The following is a 24,129-nucleotide window of genomic DNA, read 5'->3' on the forward strand; positions in this document are numbered from 1 at the left end:
GGACTGAAATCCAAGATAAATATGAGGATCGTATAGAGTACCGTGGGAACAAGGAGAATGACTGCACCCTGAGAATCACAGACCTGAGAGAGGAGGATTCAGCATCATATTACTTCTCATTTATAGAAGGATTTGGGAAATATGTTACTCTCTCTGTCACAGGTACTGTAATCTGACATAAAGAGTATAGTTACCACTTCAAATGATTTATTACATTTTCAGCGAGAACCTTGGAATGGTGCTGACAGACAGATGTTCTCCATTGTTGTTTCATAACTTCAGATCTAAAGGTGACTGTGGGAATGTGGACAAGAGGGGAGTATTGGAAGACACTGACCTGTATCACCACCTGTACTCTGACTGACAACCCCAACCCCACCTTCATCTGGTACAAGAACGGACACTATGTAAAGGAGGACTCATCCAGCTTGTACTCAGACAACTTTAGTGATAAAGACAGTTACTCCTGTGCTGTAAAAGGCCATGAGGATCTCCACTCTCCTGCACTGTGTGAGTGTGGACTTTTTCTTTAAGATGTAATATCAATACAGTTTTGTTCAGGTTGTGAGACTTATTTAAATGAATCAGTAAATATCGATCATTATTTAATAATTATGGTTTTCACTACTGTAAACTGTTTAACTAGTTTTCTTCTACTTTATAAACAACATCAGTTGTAATTTAAGATTTATATAGAGTGTTATATGGTCTTTTTGTGTTTCAGGTAAGGAGTGTTGGGGTGTGACTTACACCCATCAGAGTATCTGTGCCTTGAAGAGGACAACAGTGGACATATCCTGCTCTTACACATATCCCAGATATCATGAGATCAAAAAAGCTTTCTGGTTTACTAAATGGTCTGGTATGGATGCTGAAGATCTGAGCTTGGTGCCAGGGTATGAGGGTCATATTGAGTACCTTGGGGATAAGAAGAGTGACTGTACCCTGAGAATCACAGACCTGAGATTGAGTGACTCTGCTGGATACAGGTTCGGATTCATAACATCCGGAGGAAAGTTTGCTGGCTCACCTGTCTCCCTGACTGTCACAGGTAATCTGTCACACATCTCACATCTATTACTGTAATGACCTTATTAAGGGCAGTCATCCAGACACAGTAGTGGTATGTGACAGAAAAAAACAAATCTAGTATATCATATAAGAGGACATATATAGGAGGAGAATAATGATGTGTTTCCTTTCTCTCTAGATGTTGTGTTGGAGATGGATCCTACATCTGTGTCAGAGAGGGAGAATGTCACACTGACATGTAGAACCAAATGTACACTGGACCCCATCACAGCCTACAGTTGGTATAAGAATGGACAGCCTATACCAAACAGCAACACCTACTCTCCTGTCTATAGCCTATTCCCAGTCAGCAGTGAGGATGCAGGAAGATACTCCTGTGCTGTGGAAGGCCATGAGGATCTCCGCTCTCCTGAAGACACTCTCAATGTCAGATGTGAGTACATGGGGTTTAAATGTTTAGTTTGCTATATTAACATTGCAGTGACAGATATTAGCTCCACATGACACTTGAATTGATCATCTTCAATAAGAGGGTGAATTTAAAAGTCATTGTGTGGAAAAGTACAATTGTGGAAAGTATATATAATTTTTTTAACTGACCTAATTTTTACTCTTTTTAAATCCACTGTATTTTACATTAGATGGACCAAAGAACACCTCAGTGTCAGCCAGTCCCTCTGGTGAAACAGTAGAGGGCAGTTCAGTGACTCTGACCTGCAGCAGTGATGCCAACCCACCTGTGGACAAATACACCTGGTACAAGAAGAACATAACCTCACCAAAGGCATCAGGACAGAGTTACAGCATCACTAACATCAGCTCTGAGGACAGTGGAGAATACTACTGTGAGGCTGAGAATAAATATGGACGTCTCAACTCTTCTGTGTTTGTGGACGTTCAGTGTAAGTTTACCGAACCATCTCCTCTTTTGATCAGAGAATGATGCACATGATCTCTTGGTACCTTACATGTTATGTGAGTTGATTATTTTCTGTCACCTTCAACACCAGATGGCCCAAAGAACACCTCAGTGTCAGCCAGTCCCTCTGGTGAAATAGTGGAGGGCAGTTCAGTGACTCTGACCTGCAGCAGTGATGCCAACCCACCTGTGGACAAATACACCTGGTACAAGAAGAACATAACCTCACCAAAAGCATCAGGACAGAGTTACAACATCACCTCCATCAGCTCTGAGGAAAGTGGAGAATACTACTGTGAGGCTGAGAATACAATAGCATCTAAGAACTCTACAGCTCTGATGATCATTGTAGCAGGTCAAGATTCATCATCAATACTTCAATACAAAACTACATGTTTCAATTCAATCTTAATCATTATACTTTGGATTATTACTCCTTAGTTTATAACTATACATTGTGTTAAAAAGATCCCTTAACAAGTATTGCATTAATGTCCTGTATTTCAGTTTATTTTTAGTTTATTATATCATGCCATGTACTCACATCATCCATATTATATTACAGGGAAACAAACCTCAGTTATGACTACAGCTGTTGGAATCATAGTTGTTGTTCTGGTTCTCATCCTCTGTCTCTCTGGACTCATGTGGTTCAGGTGAGTGAAAATTCATATTTTTATGTTGTTTATTTTTTAAATGTAGCACTCTGATTTGTTGTTAACTTCATTAATTAATTAATTAATGTGCAAAACAGGAAGAAGGCCTCCAAATCCACCTCTGACACGAGAGACACAAGTGATATAGCAGAAAATGGACAGGTGAGTCTGTTGGAATCAGAAGATGACTGTGATGTCTGGGTATTGCTTTGTGGAACATTTCCACTCCTCATGTTGTCTGTCCTCTTTCTCCATCAGGGAGACTCTAGTCCAGTGTATGACAACATCTCAAGCATGGCCATGACCCTTACTGCAACACAGACAGCAGCCACCGTAGACCAGGATAATGTTCACTACGCCAGCGTCCACTTCTCTCACTCCAAAAACCAGGAAGTCCCTCTGTACTCAACCGTCCAGAAACAGAAACAAGACGAAGATGGCCAATACGCTGTTGTGAAATTGAATCGCCCCAGTTCTGCCACCAAGTAAGCATATTCTGCCATTACAGCAACATAGAACCAATACTAGAACATTGGAAACACACAGCATTTAAGGATACATTTGTTTGTTTACAACCAAATCTGGATATCCAGGGGATTGGAAAGTAGATTCTTATTTACTGCATTTCTATACAATTAAAACACTTTAAAATGTTATTTGGAAAACAGCAAAAACAAGCAAAAATGACCCCAGCCGTTATCACCTTGGCTGCTGTAGGTTCATTCACCTCAGTCCATCTACAAACACATAGCCTATTAGCTATACAGTTGTAATGTTATACCCCTGAAAGGGAGGAAATATGGGAGATGATTCACACTGACACGCAGCATCAGCAACAAAACAAAAACGTGTGACATTTTTATAACTGTATTTTTCGCATGTTGATAGCGTTTTAATGTATGCCTATAGGGAAGATAGGCCAAGTGGAGATATTCATATTGAAACATATCTTTTTTTATGTTCCTAAATTGTTTGATCAGACCCCAAGTTTGGGAACCACTGTAAAAACCTCTCTCTCTGCTTGCTTCCTCTCTCTCTCTCTGTCTCCTCTACTTCCACCTGCATGCATTGCAGCCTGCCTCAGCCTCTCCAATGAGCACCACATCACTGTCTGTCTCAGTAGCCTAGCTTAGTAGTGTTTGGTTTTCTCCTGCTGAGGTAGGCTCCGTTTAACATTAGATTCTTACTTCATCCTTCTAGACCTGACTGACTGTAGACAAGGCAGGAGTCGCGGGACACAGCATCTGGCAAACACACTGTCAGCAGAGCAACCTGCGGCCTGGGGTAGTTCGTTTCACGTCGCCCTCGGCAAGTGCCACGAGAAGGGGAATTAGCCGTTTGAGAGAGTGGTGAATGTGCTGATAAAATTAGGGAGGCATATCTGGGGGATGCCAGAGATCATAACAAACAAACCACTGTTCATGATTCCACTCATTCACAAAGAGGCAGGCGCGATTAGTCAGATCAAGAAAATAAGCATTCTGAGCTTTGACCGACGCTGGGAGCAATATTTAGATGTTGATCCGTAATTCATTTTCTTTACTGTGTACAGTATTTGTATTAGGCTATTATTATTATTATTTTCAAATTATAAAAACATTAACGACCTCTGTGTCCTCAAACGTAGTAACGGCCATGTGCTCATTGGAGGAGTAGACAATGATGATGTCATGAGTGATGCATATTGTGCATTCATGCCTCAACACCAGAAACAGGAAGAGGAAGTGCAATAAACTGCTGTGAAATGGAACCGCCCCACTGCTGCCATATTCTGCATATTCTGGAATAAGGTCATTCATATGCTGCTGTTTATTGTAGATATCATCAATAGGCAAAACAGTTGACCCCTAGTGACCACTACTGATGTAATTTCCTTAAACTATGGACCCAACAATGGACATCTCAAGACAATTATTATGACATGTCTATAATGAGGGAGTGATGTGATGATGGTTTTGATGAACAGTTCGGATGAGTTCCAAATGGCACCCTATTTCCTATTTAGTGCACTACTTTTATCCTGAGCCCATAGGCCCTGGTGAAAGATAGTGCTTTATAAAGGGTATAGGGTGCCACCATTTGGAACACACATTCAGTTTCATTTTTGTTTATCTCTCTTCAGACCCGCCACAATCAGCTGAGGAGGACTCCTCTGTTCTCTACAGTACAGTCAACAAACCCAGAACCAAGAAGACCTGAACACAAGAAACCCAGAACCAGGAAGATCTGAACACAACAAACCCAGAACCAGGAAGACCTGAACACAACAAACCCAGAACCAGGAAGACCTGAACACAACAAACCCAGAACCAGGAAGACCTGAACACAACAAACACAGAACCAGGAAGACCTGAACACAACAAACCCAGAACCAGGAAGACCTGAACACAACAAACACAGAACCAGGAAGACCTGAACACAACAAACCCAGAACCAGGAAGACCTGAACACAACAAACCCAGAACCAGGAAGACCTGAACACAACAAACCCAGAACCAAGAAGACCTGAACACAACAAACACAGAACCAGGAAGACCTGAACACAACAAACACAGAACCAGGAAGACCTGAACACAACAAACTCAGAACCAAGAAGCAAGAAGACCTGAACACAACGAACCCAGAAACAAGAAGACCTGAACACAACAAACCCAGAACCAGGAAGACCTGAACACAACAAACCCAGAACCAGGAAGACCTGAACACAACAAACCCAGAACCAGGAAGACCTGAACACAACAAACCCAGAACCAGGAAGACCTGAACACAACAAACCCAGAACCAAGAAGACCTGAACACAACAAACCCAGAACCAGGAAGACCTGAACACAACAAACCCAGAACCAGGAAGACCTGAACACAACAAACCCAGAACTAAGAAGACCTGAACACAACAAACACAGAACCAGGAAGACCTGAACACAACAAACACAGAACCAGGAAGACCTGAACACAACAAACTCAGAACCAAGAAGCAAGAAGACCTGAACACAACGAACCCAGAAACAAGAAGACCTGAACACAACAAACACAGAACCAAGAAGACCTGAACACAACAAACCCAGAACCTAGAAGACCTGAACACAAGAAACCCAGAACCAAGAAGGCCTGAACACAACAAACACAGAACTAAGAAGACCTGAACACAACAAACACAGAACTAAGAAGACCTGAACACAATAAACTCAGAACCAAGAAGCAAGAAGACCTGAACACAACGAACCCAGAAACAAGAAGACCTGAACACAACAAACACAGAACCAAGAAGACCTGAACACAACAAACCCAGAACCAAGAAGACCTGAACACAACAAACACAGAACCAAGAAGACCTGAACACAACAAACACATAACCAAGAAGACCTGAACACAACAAACACAGAACCAAGAAGACCTGAACACAACAAACCCAGAACCAAGTAGACCTGAACACAACAAACCCAGAACCAAGAAGACCTGAACACAACAAACCCAGAACCAAGAAGACCTGAACACAACAAACACAGAACCAAGAAGACCTGAACACAACAAACCCAGAACCAAGAAGACCTGAACACAACAAACACAGAACCTAGAAGACCTGAACACAACAAACACAGAACCAAGAAGACCTGAACATAACAAAACAAGAACCAAGTAGACCTGAACACAACAAACCCAGAACCAAGAAGACCTGAACACAACAAACCCAGAACCAAGAAGACCTGAACACAACAAGTTTCACAAAAACCTTGTAGTGTACAGCGCATTCTGAAAGTATTCAGACCCCTTGACTTTGTCCACATTTTTGTTACAGCCTTATTCTAAAATGTATTAAATAAAAATAATAAATACATCTACACACAATACCCCATAATGACAAAGTGAAAACAGGTTTTCAGTCATTTTTGCAAATGTATTAAAAATAAAAACAGAAATACCTTATTTACATAAGTATTCAGACGCTTTGCTATGAGACTAGAAATGGAGCTCAGGTGCATCCTGTTTCCATTGATCATACTTGAGATGTTTCTACAATGTGATGGAGTCCAAAACTAGGCCTCACACCTCTAACTCATGAACGTGGTGGTCGGGAGAGGTTGTGTTTTCTCTAGCAGGAGGTAAGCTTGGCTTCTTATATGATGTTGAGTAAAGCTTAAACCATGTATTTAGATTGTAGGTAGGTATTGTAGTCAGGTATTATAGGTAGTTTACTTATATTTAGTTATTGTAGGTTATTGTAGGTTATTGTAGGTAATTATTGTAGGTAAGTATTGTATTCGGCGGACCCCGGCGAAGCACGAGTGCTAGCTAACCCACTACTTGGACCAACAAAGCTAGCTAGCGGGTAGCTACTGGTAACTTTTAGCAACTGTGGTTAGTTGTTTCCAATGTTATTTCACGCTTAAGAGTACCTGTAATTGAGCCAGCTAGCTACCTACCATTCAGCTGTTTTTCTAACCTCATTATCCGAGGCATTAACGTTAGGTGGTTGGTAGCTGCTGTACTTAATTACAGCTACTGATTGCAGTCTGCCATCCAGTTAGCTGGCGTTGGGTAAGTTTGGCTTTATACATAGCTTGGGCTTTGTCGAGTAAGGCTTAAACTATGTATTTAGATTGTAGTTAGGTATTATAGGTAGGCATCGTGGGCTGTATATTATTAGGTATTATAGGTAGGCATCGTGGGCTGTTGTGGGTAGTTGTTGTATGTAGTTATTGTAGGTTACTTTTGTATTCGGCGGTGCCGGGTGTAGCACGAAGCTAGCTAGCTAACTCACCTCCTGGACTAGCTGGCTAGTAGCTATTAGCAACGGTAGCAACTAAATACAATATCCTTTTAGCCAGTTACATTCGTTCGCAGCTACGCCGTTTTTCAAACAAAGTCAACACAGCAGCCATTGCTAGCTAGCCAACACTACCAGCTGGCTGTACTGTGGTAGCTAAATACAATATCTTTGTGCTAGCTAGCCAACGTTTAATCATTGCTGCGTTATGAAAGAACTAGACACGGACACGAATTATCTGTTTAGTGTGTTAACACACTATTGGTAGTTTGTTGTAACCAAGTATTGGTGCTAAACTGTGTGTTATTGGATGCTAGCATGCTAGTTAGCTATGGCGTCATAGTTAGCTAGCTGAATAAAGTAAGTTGAGTCTAGTCCTTGAAACATTGAACCGCTGTAGTTTACAACAATTCTAATTTCTAAAGTGGAAGTTGGGAGAGTTTTATTCGGGTGGTTCAGTGAAACAATTATAGTTTCTGAGGTGGAAGTTGGGAGAGTTATATTTTTTTGGTGAGGGAGGCCTTGCTCTCTCCTTTCCCAGATGTTTAGTTCATTTCATTCCGATCTCCTCTGCATTATTGTAGCCATCTGCTACAGTCTGTCAACTATGCCTCTGCCTATCCCTGTTCTCTCCTCTCCGCACAGGCTACACAAACGCCTCACACCGCGTGGCTGCTGCCTCTCTAACCTGGTGGTCCCTGCACGCACCACACACCTGGAGTTCCAGGTCTCAGGCAGCCTCTGGAACTGCCGTTCTGCTGCCAACAAGGCTGACTTCATCCCAGCCTATGCTACCCTCCAGTCCCTCGACTTCCTGGCGCTGACGGAAACATGGATTACCACTGAAAACACTGCTACTCCTACTGCTCTCTCCTCGTCTGACCATGTGTTCTCGCATACCCGAGAGCATCTGGTCAGAGGGGTGGTGGCACAGGAATCCTCATCTCTCCCAAGTGGTCATTCTCAATTTTTCCCCTAACCCATCTGTCTATCTCCTCATTTGACTTCCACGCTGTCACAGTCACTAGCCCATTTAAGCTTAATATCCTTGTCATCTATCGTCTCCAGGTTCCCTTGGAGAGTTCATCAATGAGCTTGACGCCTTGATAAGTTCCTTTCCTGAGGATGGCTCACCCTTCTCAGTTTTGGGGGATTTTAACCTCCCTACGTCTACATTTGACTCATTTCTCTCTGCCTCCTTCTTTCCACTCCTCTCCTCTTTTGACCTCACCCTCTCACCGTCCCCCCCTACTCACAAGGCAGGCAATACGCTTGACTTCATCTTTACTAGATGTTGCTCTTCTACTAATCTCACTGCAACTCCCCTCCATGTCTCCGACCACTACTTTGTATCCTTTTCTCTCTCGCTCTCCTCCAACACTACTCACTCTGCCCCTACACAGATGGTAACGCGCCGCCGCAACCTTCGCTCTCTCTCTCCCACTACTCTCTCCTCTTCCATCCTATCATCTCTTCCCTCTGCTCAATCCTTCTCCCTCCAATCTCCTGATTCTGCCTCCTCAACCCTCCTCTCCTCCCTTTCTGCATCCTTTGACTCCCTGTGTCCCCTATCCTCCCGGCCGGCTCGGTCCTCCCCTCCAGCTCCATGGCTTGACGACTCATTGCGAGCTCACAGAACAGAGCTCCGGGCAGCTGAGCGGAAATGGAAGAAAACTAAACTCCCTGCCGACCTGGCATCTTTTCACTCCCTCCTCTCTACATTTTCTTCATCTGTTTCTGCTGCTAAGGCCACTTTCTACCACTCTAAATTCCAAGCATCTGCCTCTAACCCTAGGAAGCTCTTTGCCACATTCTCCTCACTGCTGAATCCTTCCCCCCACCCCCCCACCCCCCCCTCTCCTCCCTCTCTGTGGATGACTTCGTCAACCACTTTGAAAAGAAGGTTGACGACATCCGATCCTCGTTTGTTAAGTCTAATGACACTGCTGGTCCTGCTCACACTGCCCTACCCTATGCTTTGACTTCTTTCTCCCCTCTCTCTCCAGATAAAATCTTGCGACTAGTGACTGCAGGCCGCCCAACAACCTGCCCGCTTGACCCCATCCCCTCCTCTCTTCTCCAGACCATCTCCGGTGACCTTCTCCCCTACCTCACCTCGCTGATCAACTCATCCTTGACCGCTGGCTATGTCCCTTCCGTCTTCAAGAGAGCGAGAGTTGCACCCCTTCTCAAAAAACCAACACTCGATCCCACTGATGTCAACAACTACAGACCAGTATCCCTTCTTTCTTTTCTTTCCAAAACTATTGAGCGTGCCGTCTTTAGCCAACTCTCTTGCTATCTCTCTCAGAATGACCTTCTTGATCCAAACCAGTCAGGTTTCAGGACTGGTCATTCAACTGAGACTGCTCTTCTCTGTGTCACGGAGGCTCTCCGCACTGCTAAAGCTAACTCTCTCTCCTCTGCTCTTGTCCTTGTAGACCTGTCTGCTGCCTTTGATTCTGTGAACCATCAGATCCTCCTTTCCACCCTCTCCGAGCTGGGCATCTCCGGCGCGGCTCACTCCTGGATTGCGTCCTACCTGACCGGTCGCTCCTACCAAGTGGCGTGGCGAGAAGCTGTCTCCGCACCACGTGTTATTATAATATCGTATGACATCATTGGTTGTCAAGCATGTAAATGTGGCCGCGTTCGACATTGCAGCCGACTTTAAAGTCGAGACTGACTGATCTACAAATAATATGAAGTAGTTATTTATCAAGCAAGGTGATTTGTAGATCAGTCAGTCAGTCACAATTTACCCATGACACGTCACAGTTTGGATGCTCTTGAATACAGCCTCTGTGAATGAGGAAGCAAGCCATCTCTGAATCAGCGTCTTGGTCCCTGACATAGAGTTGGATAGAGGGCACAGCTTGGCATCTTTTCATGCTGGCTTCTGTTACAACATCGGCAGTACATTTGAGGGCTATCTCCATTTTAAAGTTGTCAATTTCTTCTTGTTCAACCTCCAAGAGTATAATGACAGTTGATAAACATACTGAAAGGATGCATACAATGTCATGTCAATGCTTAAACAGTCTTTGTAGCTAGTGTGTCTTTTATCCAACTCTATGGTCTCTCACTACTTCAAAGTTGTGTCAACCACAGACCTAAAACCTCACAGTCAGTGTCTGTTTCCTTAGACTGCCAGAAAGTTCATCACAAGACCTCTCTCCCCTTCACTCTGTAAGTATGCTTGACAATATCTTAAAATATGTATATTTTATTATTATATGTCTGTATCCATGAACCATATTCCTCTGTTATGGGCATGGTGATGAGAAGAATATAATATAGTGGGGACTTTTTAGAAAATGGCCTGAATTATGAGTAACAGTAAGAGTAAGAATGATGAGTTTATGGGCAGAATTAACCTGAGATACAGTGATGGTGGGTTGTGTTTAGGAGTAGTATTAACATGAGACACAGTGATGGTGGGTTGTGGTTAGGAGTAGTATTAACATGAGACACAGTGATGGTGGGTTGTGGTTAGGAGTAGTATTAACATGAGACACAGTGATGGGGGGTTGTGTTTAGGAGTAGTATTAACATGAGATACAGTGATGGTGGGTTATGTTTGGGAGTAGTATTAACATGAGATACGGTGATGGTGGGTTGTGTTTAGGAGTAGTATTAACATGAAACACAGTGATGGTGGGTTGTGGTTAGGAGTAGTATTAACATGAGACACAGTGATGGTGGGTTGTGTTTAGGAGTAGTATTAACATCAGACACAGTGATGGTGGGTTGTGTTTAGGAGTAGTAATAACATGAGACACAGTGATGGTGGGTTGTGTTTAGGAGTAGTATTAACATGAGACAGTGATGGTGGGTTGTGGTTTTGTTGGTTTAGATCACACTAAGCGTCATTTTCCTGTCCTAACTTCCTGTCCTAGATAGACCAATCAGAGTTCTTTAAACAGAGATCCTAAAAATTACTAGTTAATATTTATAATATGTAATTCTATACTTCTTTATATTGACAATATATGCAGTTTATATTCACATTACAGTATCTGGACGACAGGCTACATTACATTATATATAGATAACATGCTACATTAGACTATATATGGATAACAGATTACATTAGACTATATATGGATATCAGGCTACATTAGACTATATATAGATAACAGGCTACCTTTGACTATATATGGATAACAGGCTACATTAGACTATATGGATAACAGGCTACATTAGATTACATATGGATAACAGGCTACATTAGACTATATATAGATAACAGGCTACATTAGACTATATATGAATAACATGCTACATTACATTATATATGGATAACAGAATACATTAGACTATATATGGATAACAGGCTACATTAGACTATATGTGGATAACAGGCTACATTAGACCACATGGATAACAGGCTACATTAGACTATATAGAGATAACAGGCTACATTAGACTATATATCGATAACAGGCTACATTAGACTATACATAGATAACAGGCTACATTTGACAATATATGGATAACAGGCTACAATAGACTATATATGGATAACACGCTACATTAGACTATATAGAGATAACAGGCTACATTAGACTATATATGGATAACATGCTACATTAGACTATACATAGATAGCAGGCTACATTTGACAATATATGGATAACAGGCTGCATTAGATTATATATGGATAACAGGCTACATTAGACTATATATGGATAACAGGCTACATTAGACTATATATGGATAACAGGCTACATTAGACTATATATGGATAAAAGGCTACATTATAATAGATATGGATAACAGGCTACAATAGACTATATATGGATAAAAGGCTACAATAGACTATATATGGATAACAGGCTACATTAGACTATATATGGATAACAGGCTACATTATACTATGTATAGATAACAGGCTACATTAGACTATATTTTGATAACATGCTACATTAGACTATACATAGATAGCAGGCTACATTTGACAATATATGGATAACAGGTTGCATTAGATTATATATGGATAACAGGCTACATTAGACTATATATGGATAACATGCTACATTAGACTATATATAGATAGCAGGCTACATTAGACTATATATCGATAACAGGCTACATTAGACTATATTGAGAAGAGGTTACATTAGACTATACATAGATAACAGGCTACATTAGACTATGTATGGATAGTAGGCTACATTAGACTATATATAGATAACAGGCTACATTTGACTATATATGGATAACATGCTACCTTTGACTATATATGGATAACAGGCTACATTAGACTATATATAGATAACAGGCTACATTTGACTGTATATGGATAACATGCTACCTTTGACTATATATGGATAACAGGCTACATTAGACTATATATGGATAACAGGCTACATTAGTCTATATATGGATAACAGGCTACATTAGACTATCTATGGATAACATGCTACATTAGACTATATATGGATAACAGGCTACATTAGACTATATATGGATAGCAGGCTACATTAGACTATATATGGATAGCAGAATACATTAGACTATATATTGATAACAGTCTACATTAGACTAGATATGGACAACAGGCTACATTAGACAATATGGATAGCAGCTATTTCAAGGCCTACCTTCAAACTAAGTGCCTCTTTGCTTGACATAATGGGAAAATCAAAATAAATCAGCCAAGACCTCAGAAAAAAAATGGTAGACCTCCACAAGTCTGGTTGATCCTTGGGAGCAATTTCCAACCACCTGAACGTACCACGTTCATCTGTACAAACAATAGTACGCAAGTATAAACACCATGGGACCACGCAGCCGTCATATCGCTCATGAAGGAGACGCGTTCTCTCTCCTAGAGATTAACGTACTTTGGTGCGAAAAGTGCAAATCAATCCCAGAATAACAGCAAAGGACCTTGTGAAGATGCTGGAGGAAACAGGTACAAAGGTATCTATAGTTGGTGACACTGACCTGTAGCATCACCACCTGTACTCTGAGTGACAACCCCAACCCCACCTACATCTGGTACAAGAACGGACATGTAACCAACCAATCTAACAGTCTGTTCCTAAACCCAGCCAGCAGTGAGGATGCAGGCAGATACTCCTATGCTGTAGAAGGCCATGAGGATCTCCGCTCTCCTGAAGAGACTCTCACTGTCAGATGTGAGTATGTGTGATCCATCTCCAGTTGTATTCTTTTAGTAACATCTTCTCTTATCTATTCTATCTATCTATTATTTCAATCTATGTCCAAGTTCCATGATTGTACTCATCTCACTACTGTGGTTCTACACAAACACTGTATTGTTACATTATTTTCTAAGTTACACATATTTATATTAATATTTCAATTATTTCAATCATAAGTGTAAGTTCCATGATGCTCCTCATGTAAAGCAATATGTATGAACAATGTGTTGATACATATTGTCTGCCAGATGGCCCAAAGGACAGCTCAGTGTCAGTCAGTCCCTCTGGCGAAATAGTGGAGGGCAGTTCAGTGACTCTGACCTGCAGCAGTGATGCCATCCCACCTGTGGACAAATACACCTGGTACAAGAAGAACATAACCTCACCAAAAGCATCAGGACAGAGTTACAATATCACTAACATCAGCTCTGAGGACAGTGGAGAATACTACTGTGAGGCCCGGAATAAAATAGCATCTAAGAACTCTACAGCTCTGATGATCATTGTAGCAGGTCAAGTTTCATCTTCAATACTTCAATACAAAACTACATGTTTCAATCTAATCTTAATCATTATACTTTGTGTTATTACTCCTTAGTTTATAACTATACATTGGGTTATATTTTTGAATCTCCCGAGGGGCGCAGTGGTCTAAGGCACTGCATCGCAGTGCTAGCTGTGCCACTAGGGGCGGCGCACAATTGGCCCAGCGTCGTCCAGGGTAGGGGAGGGAATGGCCGGCAGGGATGTAGCTCAGTTGGTAGAGCATGGCGCTTGCAACGCCAGGGTTGTGGGTTCGATTCCCACGGGGGGCCAGTATGAAAAAAAAAATCATGAAAAAAAATGTATGCACTCACTAACTGTAAGTCGCTCTGGATAAGAGCGTCTGCTAAATGACTGAAATGTAAATGTAATGTTATAAGATCCCTTAACAAGTATTGCATTAATGTCCTGTATTTCAGTTTATTTTTAGTTTATTATATCATGCCATGTACTCACATCATCCATATTATATTACAGGGAAACAAACCTCAGTTATGACTACAGCTGTTGGAATCATAGTGGTTGTTCTGGTTCTCATCCTCTGTCTCTCTGGACTCATGTGGTTCAGGTGAGTGAATTGTATTATTTATTATTTATTATTTAACTTTAGTAACATTGATTGATTGATTAATTCATTAGTTAACAAACAGGAAGAAGGCCTCCAAATCCACCTCTGACACAAGAGACACAAGAGATATAGTAGGGACAACGGAGTCACTCACCACCTTCCGGAGACATTTGAAACCCCACCTCTTTAAAGGAATACCTGGGATAGGATAAAGTAATCCTTCTACCCCCCCCCCTTTACTCCAACACCCCCCCCCCCCCCCCCCCAAAAAAAAAAAAAAAAAAAAAAACATTGTAAAGTGGTTATCCCACTGGCTATAAGGTGAATGCACCTACTTGTAAGTCGCTATGGATAAGAGCGTCTGCTAAATGACGTAAATGTAAATGTAAATATAGCAGAAAATGGACAGGTGAGTCTGTTGGAATCAGAAGATGACTGTGATGTCTGGGTATTGCTCTGTGGAACATTTCCACTCCTCATGTTGTCTGTCCTCTTTCTCCATCAGGGAGACTCTAGTCCAGTGTGTGACAACATCTCAGGAATGGTCATGACCCCTACTGCAACACAGACAGCAGCCAACGTAGACCAGGATGTTGTTCACTACACCAGCGTCCACTTCTCTCGCTCCAAAAACCAGGAAGTCCCTCTGTACTCCACCGTCCAACTGCCTCAACCCCAGAAACAGGACGAGGATGTCCAGTACGCTGCTGTGAAATTCAACCGCCCCACTGCTGCCACCCAGTAAGCATATTCTGCATTAAGGTAATTCATATGCTGCTGCTTACTGTAGGAGATGTCATCAATAAGCAAAACAGTTGACCCATAGTGACCACTAGTGATGTCATTTCCTTAAACTACGAACCCAACAATGGACATCTCAAGAAAATTACTATGACATGTATTGATGTAATGATGGTTTTGAGGAACTGCTCATTTTGCGTTCCAAATGGCATCATATTCCCTATTTAGTGCACTACAAAGGCAGTGCACTATAAAGGGTATAGGGTGCCAACAATTGGGACGCAACCTTTGTTTCATTTCTGTTTCTCTCTCTTCAGACCTGCAGCAGCACAATCAGCTGAGGAGGACCCCTCTGTGATCTACAGTCAAGGCAGTCAACAAACCCAGAACCAAGAAGACCTGAACACAACAAACCCAGAACCAAGAAGACCTGAACACAACAAACCCAGAACCAAGAAGACCTGAACTCAACAAGTTTGACAAAAACCCATATATTCAAAATAAGTGCCATAAAGCTTGAGGGTGTGTGGAATATTGGCCATTATAAACTGTGTGGTTTATACTACGGCTAAGGGCTGTTCTTGACACAAAGCGGATATGCCGTCGTATATTGGCCTGATTGCTATTAGAAACTGGTTACCAACATAAATAGTATTTTTTACGCCATACCCGTGGTATATTGTCTGATATACAGTATTCACTTCTGAAATGCAGTTTCAGTCAGTCAGCATCCAAGACCCAAACTAACCAGTTTGTAATAGTATATAATAATATAGTTGAACATTTTATAAGTTTAATATTTCTTAAGTAAAATCGTTAATATTTCTGAGTACCAGATCTTTAAAAAATATCTGTATTTCTGAAGTAGGCAACCTCAAGGTCCTAGTTGTTGTGTTTCTATTATATTGTATTACTTCATATGCTACTATTAGATGATACACATCCTAGAAGTTTGCTTGATTTTTTTATAAATATTTTTAATTGTTTTTATTACAAACTATGGCACAATTTTGCCTCAATGTCCAGGAAAGAATTCTGCTTGATGCAACATTTCTTAACGCTTTTGTGAAATGTTTTTTTTTTGTAAACTGTGTGTTTTTCTGATACATTTTTAAGAATAAATGTAATTGTCATTGTTTTGACCTTATTATAACACTATCTTCAGTGGAGTCTTTAGCAAAGGCCAGCCAACCTTTTGATACAGTATGCGTTGATGAGTATCAAATCTGTCTCCTGTTATTAAACAAAGGGCACTATGGTAGATGGCATCCAAAGGGTTAAGAGTAGTAGCAGCTGCACTTTGATAAATAATATCACCATAATCAAGAACAGATACAAAGGTTGACTGAATAATCTGCTTCCTAGTGCTTAGAGAAAGGCACGACCTGTTTCTGTAAAAAAAGCCAACTTTAAATCTTATCTTCTTAACCAGCTCATCTATATGTTTGTTAAACATCAAATCCAAATGCCTACACACACACACACACACACACACACACACACACACACACACACACACACACACACACACACACACACACACACACACACACACACACACACACACACACACACACACACAGACAGTCATACACATGAACATGCACACACACAGACACACACAAACATTCACGCACACAAACGTGTTTTATCAACACTACATGCAAAAGGTTCTCGTTTTTTAAAATCGTTTTGGTTTTATTTTCACCCATACGTGGTACATTTTCACGACTCTTGGTACAAAACTCCAAACTGGTCACACTTATAACGCAGCCAGTCTTTCAATCAAAACCTGTCATTGTACATTAATTTTGATTGTAAACATCTATCACCACACATCCATTAATTCAAAATATAAGTTCATTCTGAAATGTAATGAGAACATTGGTTTAATCACCAAAACACAACATACTATATTTTCAATTTAGTAATTTTAACTACCAGTTAATCCAATAGCAAACAATGCAAGATATGTGTTTCAAATCGCCCTTAGAAGTGCTGAAAGTAATATGCTACTGTACTGTAAATTACACAGTTTTCACATTAGGCAATACACTTACATTACCCAACAAAATTGACAGAAGATCTATAATTTCCATAATATCTATCCAATGTGCAATCAAAGGTGATCAACGAAGACATCCTCTACACATAATTCATGCAAAAATTAAACAAATAAAATGAATGAAAATTAAACAACCTTTAGCACGCATTAATTTGCATCAAGCCTGTCTTGAGCATTTGGCTATAAATTCTCATCCACATCATAGTGAATGTCCTCATTGTTCATGCATTGCAGGACATCATACACCTTCATGCTGAAAAATTCCCCAATAGGGTTGAGTAAAGGAGAGTATGGGGGCAGGTATAGGGTCACGAATCGGGGATGGGCCTGAAACCATACCTGAACCACCTCTGCATGGTGGAACCTGACATCGTCCCATACAATGACATAGGTGACCCCTTCATCTTGACAGGCCTGCTCAATTTCACTGAGAAACACAATGAGGTGTGCAGCGTTGTAGGATCCAAGTCATGGCCTACGTCCTACCACACCATCTTTAGTGCTTTTATAGTATAGTTCCAGTAATGTATTGTGAAGTAGCATGTGCATCACATAGTAACAGTGATACAGTATATAGTGCTGTACCTGAACATACTCATACAGCTGTTTTATCTGGTGGTTGTTCCTCTCAAAAGGCACCAGGTAAATGTGTTCCATAGATACCTGCTGCCTCTTCAAAAGGCAGGTGATTATTAGTAGGCTGATGGATGCACATTGGCAAAGGTGTCATCATTCTCCTCAATGGCCTGCTTTATTTCAGACAGCCATATGTCATTCCTGGCCCTCACCATTTCCACAACTGCCCACTCCTGCTGGTAGGTCAGCACACTACCACGGTCACCACATGCATTACAATGTGTAATTTACTTTAAATGTAATGGTAAAGCATAGTGCATATCCTGCAGATTAACCGGTTTTCTTGGCGAAATGTTTTCATAATCTAATTGACATCTGATCTTTTTCAGATTGGGATGAACTAATCTGGCAGCCTCTGCCATGGCAAGGCCTCTTGGCCCGGACTTCATTAGACACGACAGTTCCCTGCCGTCTGCCTCCCTCTCTCTGATGTCCACCTCTTTGACCTCTTTGATGGGGCCCATGTCCACCTCTTTGACCTCTATGATGGGTCCGTTGTCCACGAGCTCTTTGATTTATTCCTCTCCCTTGCTGTCTATCCTGCTCCATGTTGAAAGAAATTGCAAGTGTTCACACACACCCTTTTATATGGTGACCAATTGTGGTTACCACTATGTGATATCAGTTAGCAATAACGAGTTGTCATTATGTATGATTATCATGTATCATACATGTAATTTAGATGTTTATACTTTACAAACACACATTTTATTTCTGTAGTTCTCAAAATCCATAATATAGTAGACAAACCAGTAAAAAATCTATAGGTTTACCAAACGGTTAAGTGATTAACCATTAAGCACAGCTGGATTAAGTGATGGTCAAATGTATTTAAACAAATGAGAAGAGAATCATATGAAAAGTATTGTGAGCATTGCATTGTGAAGGGCAATGACTTTATATGAAAGGTATTTCTAGATGAAATACTGATTATGTTTGGTGAAAAAGTTACTGTGTGATTTTTTGTGTTTTACTCAGTCATTTGAAAATGAGCTTAAAGTTGTGAAAAAACACCTTTTTGATTATCTGTTTTGAGTTTTGTACTAAGAGTTGTGAAGTTGGATAACCACTTTACAATATGTTTTTATTTTTTATTTTTATTTTTTTGGGGGGTGGGGTAAGGGGGATAGAAGGATTACTTTATCCTATCCCAGGTATTCCTTAAAGAGGTGGGGTTTCAAGTGTCTCCGCTGTCCGACTTGGTGTATAGCGAGAATAGGAGAGGGCCTAGAACTGAGCCCTGGGGGACACCAGTGGTGAGAGCACGTGGTGCGGAGACAGATTCTCGCCACGCCACTTGATAGGAGCGACCGGTCAGGTAGGAGACAATCCAAGAGTGAGCCGCGCCGGAGATGCCCAACTCGGAGAGGGTGGAGAGGAGGATCTGATGGTTCACAGTATCAAAGGCAGAAGACAGGTCTAGAAGGACAAGAGCAGAGGAGAGAGAGTTAGCTTTAGCAGTGCGGAGAGCCTCCGTGACACAGAGAAGAGCAGTCTCAGTTGAATGACCAGTCTTGAAACCTGACTGGTGTGGATCAAGAAGGTCATTCTGAGAGAGATGGCATGCTCAAGAGTTTTGGAGAGAAAAGAAAGAAGGGATACTGGTCTGTAGTTGTTGACATCAGAGGGATCGAGTGTTGGTTTTTTGAGAAGGGGTGCAACTCTCGCTCTCTTGAAGACGGAAGGGACATAGCCAGCGGTCAAGGATGAGTTGATGAGCGAGGTGAGGTAAGGGAGAAGGTCACCGGAGATGGTCTGGAGAAGAGAGGAGGGGATAGGGTCAAGCGGGCAGGTTGTTGGGCGGCCGGCCGTCACAAGTCGCAAGATTTCATCTGGAGAGAGAGGAGAGAAATAAGTCAAAGCATAGGGTAGGGCAGTGTGAGCAGGACCAGCAGTGTCATTTGACTTAACAAACGAGGATCGGATGTCGTCAACCTTCTTTCAAAATGGTTGGCGAAGTCATCCACAGAGAGGGAGGAGGGGGGGGTGGAGGGGGAGGAGGATTCAGCAGGGAGGAGAAGGTGGCAAAGAGCTTCCTAGGGTTAGAGGCAGATGCTTGGAATTTAGAGTGGTAGAAAGTGGCTTTAGCAGCAGAAACAGATGAAGAAAATGTAGAGAGGAGGGAGTGAAAAGATGCCAGGTCCGCAGGGAGTCTAGTTTTCCTCAATTTCCGCTCGGCTGCCCAGAGCCCTGTTGTGTGAGCTCGCAATGAGTCGTCAAGCCACGGAGCAGGAGGGCAGAACCGAGCCGGCCGGGAGGATAGAGGATATAGAGAGTCAAAGGATGCAGGATGATACTTTTCAGCGACTAACATGAATAATACTGGTAACAGCTTTTTAATACTTGTAGCTCTTGGGCCAAGTTGCTCCTGATGTGTTTAATGATGATTTACTTTGTATTGTTGTCAGACATTGTTCCGCATTTTATATTATGTAATACCATATTGTTCAGTGTCATGATATTGCTTGTTTTATTATTAAAAAATATATATTATTAACTATTTAGATACATCAAATATTTTTACATTTGCAGTTTTTACAGTGATGTTCAGTGTCAATACAGGATAAACATAATGTTGTAAATAAAACAAAAATTAGACAATATAGACATTGATTATTTGATGAACTATTAATACATTGATTCATGACTATTTCCACTTCGATGTTGTTTCTTGTATTTCTGCCTATTGGACACATGATGGCTCTATTGAACCACGTAGCCATTACTGTCAGGAGATAAACTATCATAGATCAATAATAATTCATCAGAAATCACACGCACTGTTAACTGAGTTGTCTCATTTCAGGTGGAGAGCTCAGACCCTGTGAATTTTTTATTTAATTAGGCAATTCAGTTAAGAACAAATTCTTATTTACAATGACGGCCTACCCCTGCCGACACTGGGCAAATTGCGCGCCACCCCATGGGACTCACCATTATGGCCAGATTGTGATGAAGCCTGGAATCGAACCAGGGTCTCTAGTGACAGGGTGCACTACAATACCCCACCACAGGGGACATAGTATAGACAGGCTGCACTACCAGACGCCACCACAGGGGACATAGTATAGACAGGCTGCACTACCAGACCCCACCACAGGGTGGATAGTATAGACAGGCTGCACAACCTTTTAGGACTATGCTATTAGTTCCATTGTTTGTATTTGGACTCTGCCTGCTGTTTGTCCTCCTGTCCAGGGGGTGGAGCTGGAGAGCACCAGGCTGGTGATCTGGTACCCAGACCGCTGTATGCAGAGAACCCCTCCCTCTCCCCAGAGGACCAACCCTAGAGGCCTCAACACCTCCTCAGCCTCCCAATATGCCTCCACAGGGTAAGGACATCTGTCTCTGTCAAAACATCAACTATCATTTATAATCATATATAAGCATTTATAATTGGTTAATTATGAGTTATTCTGAAGTTTTACCAATCAACTCATATCATAACTTTTGACACAGAAAAAATGACAGACAAATGCCAGATTGTGCAGGCGGGAGCACTGGCATGCGGTTGCAGGTGTTTTCATGTGTCCTCCATAGAGATAGATAGAGGACTCTAGTGCCCAAAAGCAAGTTTTAGCATGGGCAGCACCATTGAGCACTTTCACTTTCAAGTTTCTCTCTCTCTCTCTCTCTCTCTCTCTCTCTCTCTCTCTCTCTCTCTCTCTCTCTCTCTCTCTCTCTCTCTCTCTCTCTCTCTCTCTCTCTCTCTCTCTCTCAATTCAATTTCAATTCAATTTAAGGGCCTTTATTGGCATGGGAAATGTGTGTTAACATTGCTAAATCAAGTGAAGTAGATAGTAAACAAAAGTGAAATAAACAATAAATATTAACAGTAAACATTACACTCAGAAGTTCCAAAAGAATAAAGACATTTCAAATGTCATATTATGTATATATACAGTGTTGTAACAATGTGCAAATAGTTAAAGTACAAATGGGAAAATAAATAAACATAAATATGGGTTTTATTTACAATGGTGTTTGTTCTTCACTGGTTGCCCTTTTCTTGTGGCAACAGGTCACAAATCTTGCAGCTGTGATGGCACACTGTGGTTTTTCACCCAGTAGATAATGGAGTTTATCAAAATTGGGTTTGTTTTCGAATTCTTTGTGGATCGCTGTAATCTGAGGGAAATATGTGTATCTAATATGGTCATATATTTGGCAGGAGGTTAGGAAGTGCAGCTCCGTTTACACCTCATTTTGTGGGCAGTGTGCACATAGCCTGTCTTATCTTGAGAGCCAGGTCTGCCTACGGCTGCCTTTGTCAATAGCAAGGCTATGCTCACTGAGTCTGTACATAGTCAAAGCTTTCCTTAAATTTGGGTCAGGCCAAATAGCATTCTAGTTTGCTCTGTTTTTTTTTGTTTGTTCTTTCCAATGTGTCAAGTAATTCTCTTTTTGTTTTCTCATGATCTGGTTGGGTCTAATTGTGTTGTTGTTTGACCACCCTGACAACTCTGACCACCCTTACAGAGGGAGGAAGAGGAGGACGAAGAACAGAATAATGAATATTAAGATTGTGGAAGATGAGGAGGGACCGTGTACCTACTTTAAAAGGGAACAGGAGGCTTGGATAGAATGGGGTTGTTGGGGGTGTCACCCCTTTTGTAGACCTCTGACACACAACACAAACCGAACACTGGACATACAGTATGAAGTGCTCCTCTGATTTCCTTCCCCCTTCTCTCCCTCGGCCTGAGCTGTGAAACATGTCATCGTTGATGTCAGATAATGGAGATGATGTCATCATTAGAAACTTGAGGGGGTAGTTTGCCAGGCAACCACCTTTACGACGACCATGTTGTAGACACTAAAGGGGGTCATTGTAGGGTCTGACCTGCAATGACCCCTTCCCCTCCCTCTCCCCATTGATGAAAGAGTTTTGTGGAAAAAGTAAATCCTTCGCCCGGTTCTCTGGATCCTGGCAAATATTTCAGCTTCACCTCTTTCTCTCTGCCCCTTGTCCCTGGCCCCAGCCCTTTCTGACTGCGTCCTGATTCTTCAACCTTCCCGAAGTGTGCACTTGAATAATTTTTCTTGAGGGTATGTCTTAACGTATCCTTTAACATTTCATTTTGTTTTGAGCTGTGTTTTAGCTCTTATATCAGGGACTGTGATTTAGCTGTTACAGTGCATTCGGAAAGTATTCAGACCTTGACTTTTTCCACATTTTGTTTCGTTACAGCCTTATTCTAAAATGGATTACCAAGAACCGGATGGTCATTCTGACAGACCTCCAGAGTTCCTCTGTGGAGATGGGAGAACCTTCCAGAAGGACAACCATCTCTGCAGCACTCCACCAATCAGGCCTTTATGGTAGAGTGGCCAGACGGAAGCCACTCCTCAGTAAAAGGCACATGACAGCCCCCTTGGAGTTTGCCAAAAGGCACCGAAAGACTCTCAGATCATGAGAAATAAGATTATCTGGTCTGATGAAACCAAGATTGAACTCTTTGGCCTGAATGCCAAGCGTCACGTCTGGAGGAAACCTGGCACCATCCCTACGGTGAAGCATGGTGGTGGCAGCATCATGCTGTGGGCATGTTTGTCAGCGGCAGGGACAGGGAGACTAGGCAGAATTGAGGGAAAGATGAACGGCGCAAAGTACAGAGAGATCCTTGATGAAAACCCGCTCCAGAGCGCTCCGGACCTCAGACTGGGGCGAAGGTTCACCTTCCAACAGGACAACGACCCTAAGCACACAGCCAACACAACGCAGGAGTGGCTTCGGGACAAGTCTCTGAATGTCCTTGAGTGGCCCAGCCAGAGCCCGGACTTGAAGCCGATCGAACATCTCTGGAGAGACCTGAAAATAGCTATGCAGCAACACTCCCCATCCAACCTGACAAAGCTTGAGAGGATCTGCAGAGAAGAATGGGAGAAACTTCCCAAATACAGGTGTGCCAAGCTTGTAGCGTCATTCCCAAGAAGACTCAAGGCTGTAATCGCTGCCAAAGGTGCTGTTACATCAGGGCCTGTGTTTTAGCTGTGATATCAGGGCCTGTGTTTTAGCTGTGATATCAGG

General features: G+C 41.9%; 1 protein-coding gene across 1 annotated transcript; it reads left to right on the top strand.

Annotated features, from left to right (window-relative positions):
• Positions 1 to 288: 288 nt before the first annotated feature.
• Positions 289 to 15,207, top strand: LOC311116301 (B-cell receptor CD22-like; the record flags this gene model as incomplete). Its single annotated transcript, XM_084191403.1, has 8 exons — positions 289 to 510; positions 725 to 1,051; positions 1,211 to 1,465; positions 2,043 to 2,306; positions 13,794 to 14,057; positions 14,566 to 14,656; positions 14,739 to 14,801; positions 15,162 to 15,207. Exons 1-8 carry the CDS (start codon positions 303 to 305, stop codon positions 15,205 to 15,207), a joined length of 1,518 nt encoding a protein of 505 aa, XP_084047529.1. The 5' UTR covers positions 289 to 302.
• Between the last annotated feature and the right edge of the window lie 8,922 nt (positions 15,208 to 24,129).

This window comes from Coregonus lavaretus (assembly GCF_964263955.1).
Source record: "Coregonus lavaretus genome assembly, contig: HAP1_SCAFFOLD_571, whole genome shotgun sequence".
NCBI lineage: Eukaryota > Metazoa > Chordata > Actinopteri > Salmoniformes > Salmonidae > Coregonus > Coregonus lavaretus.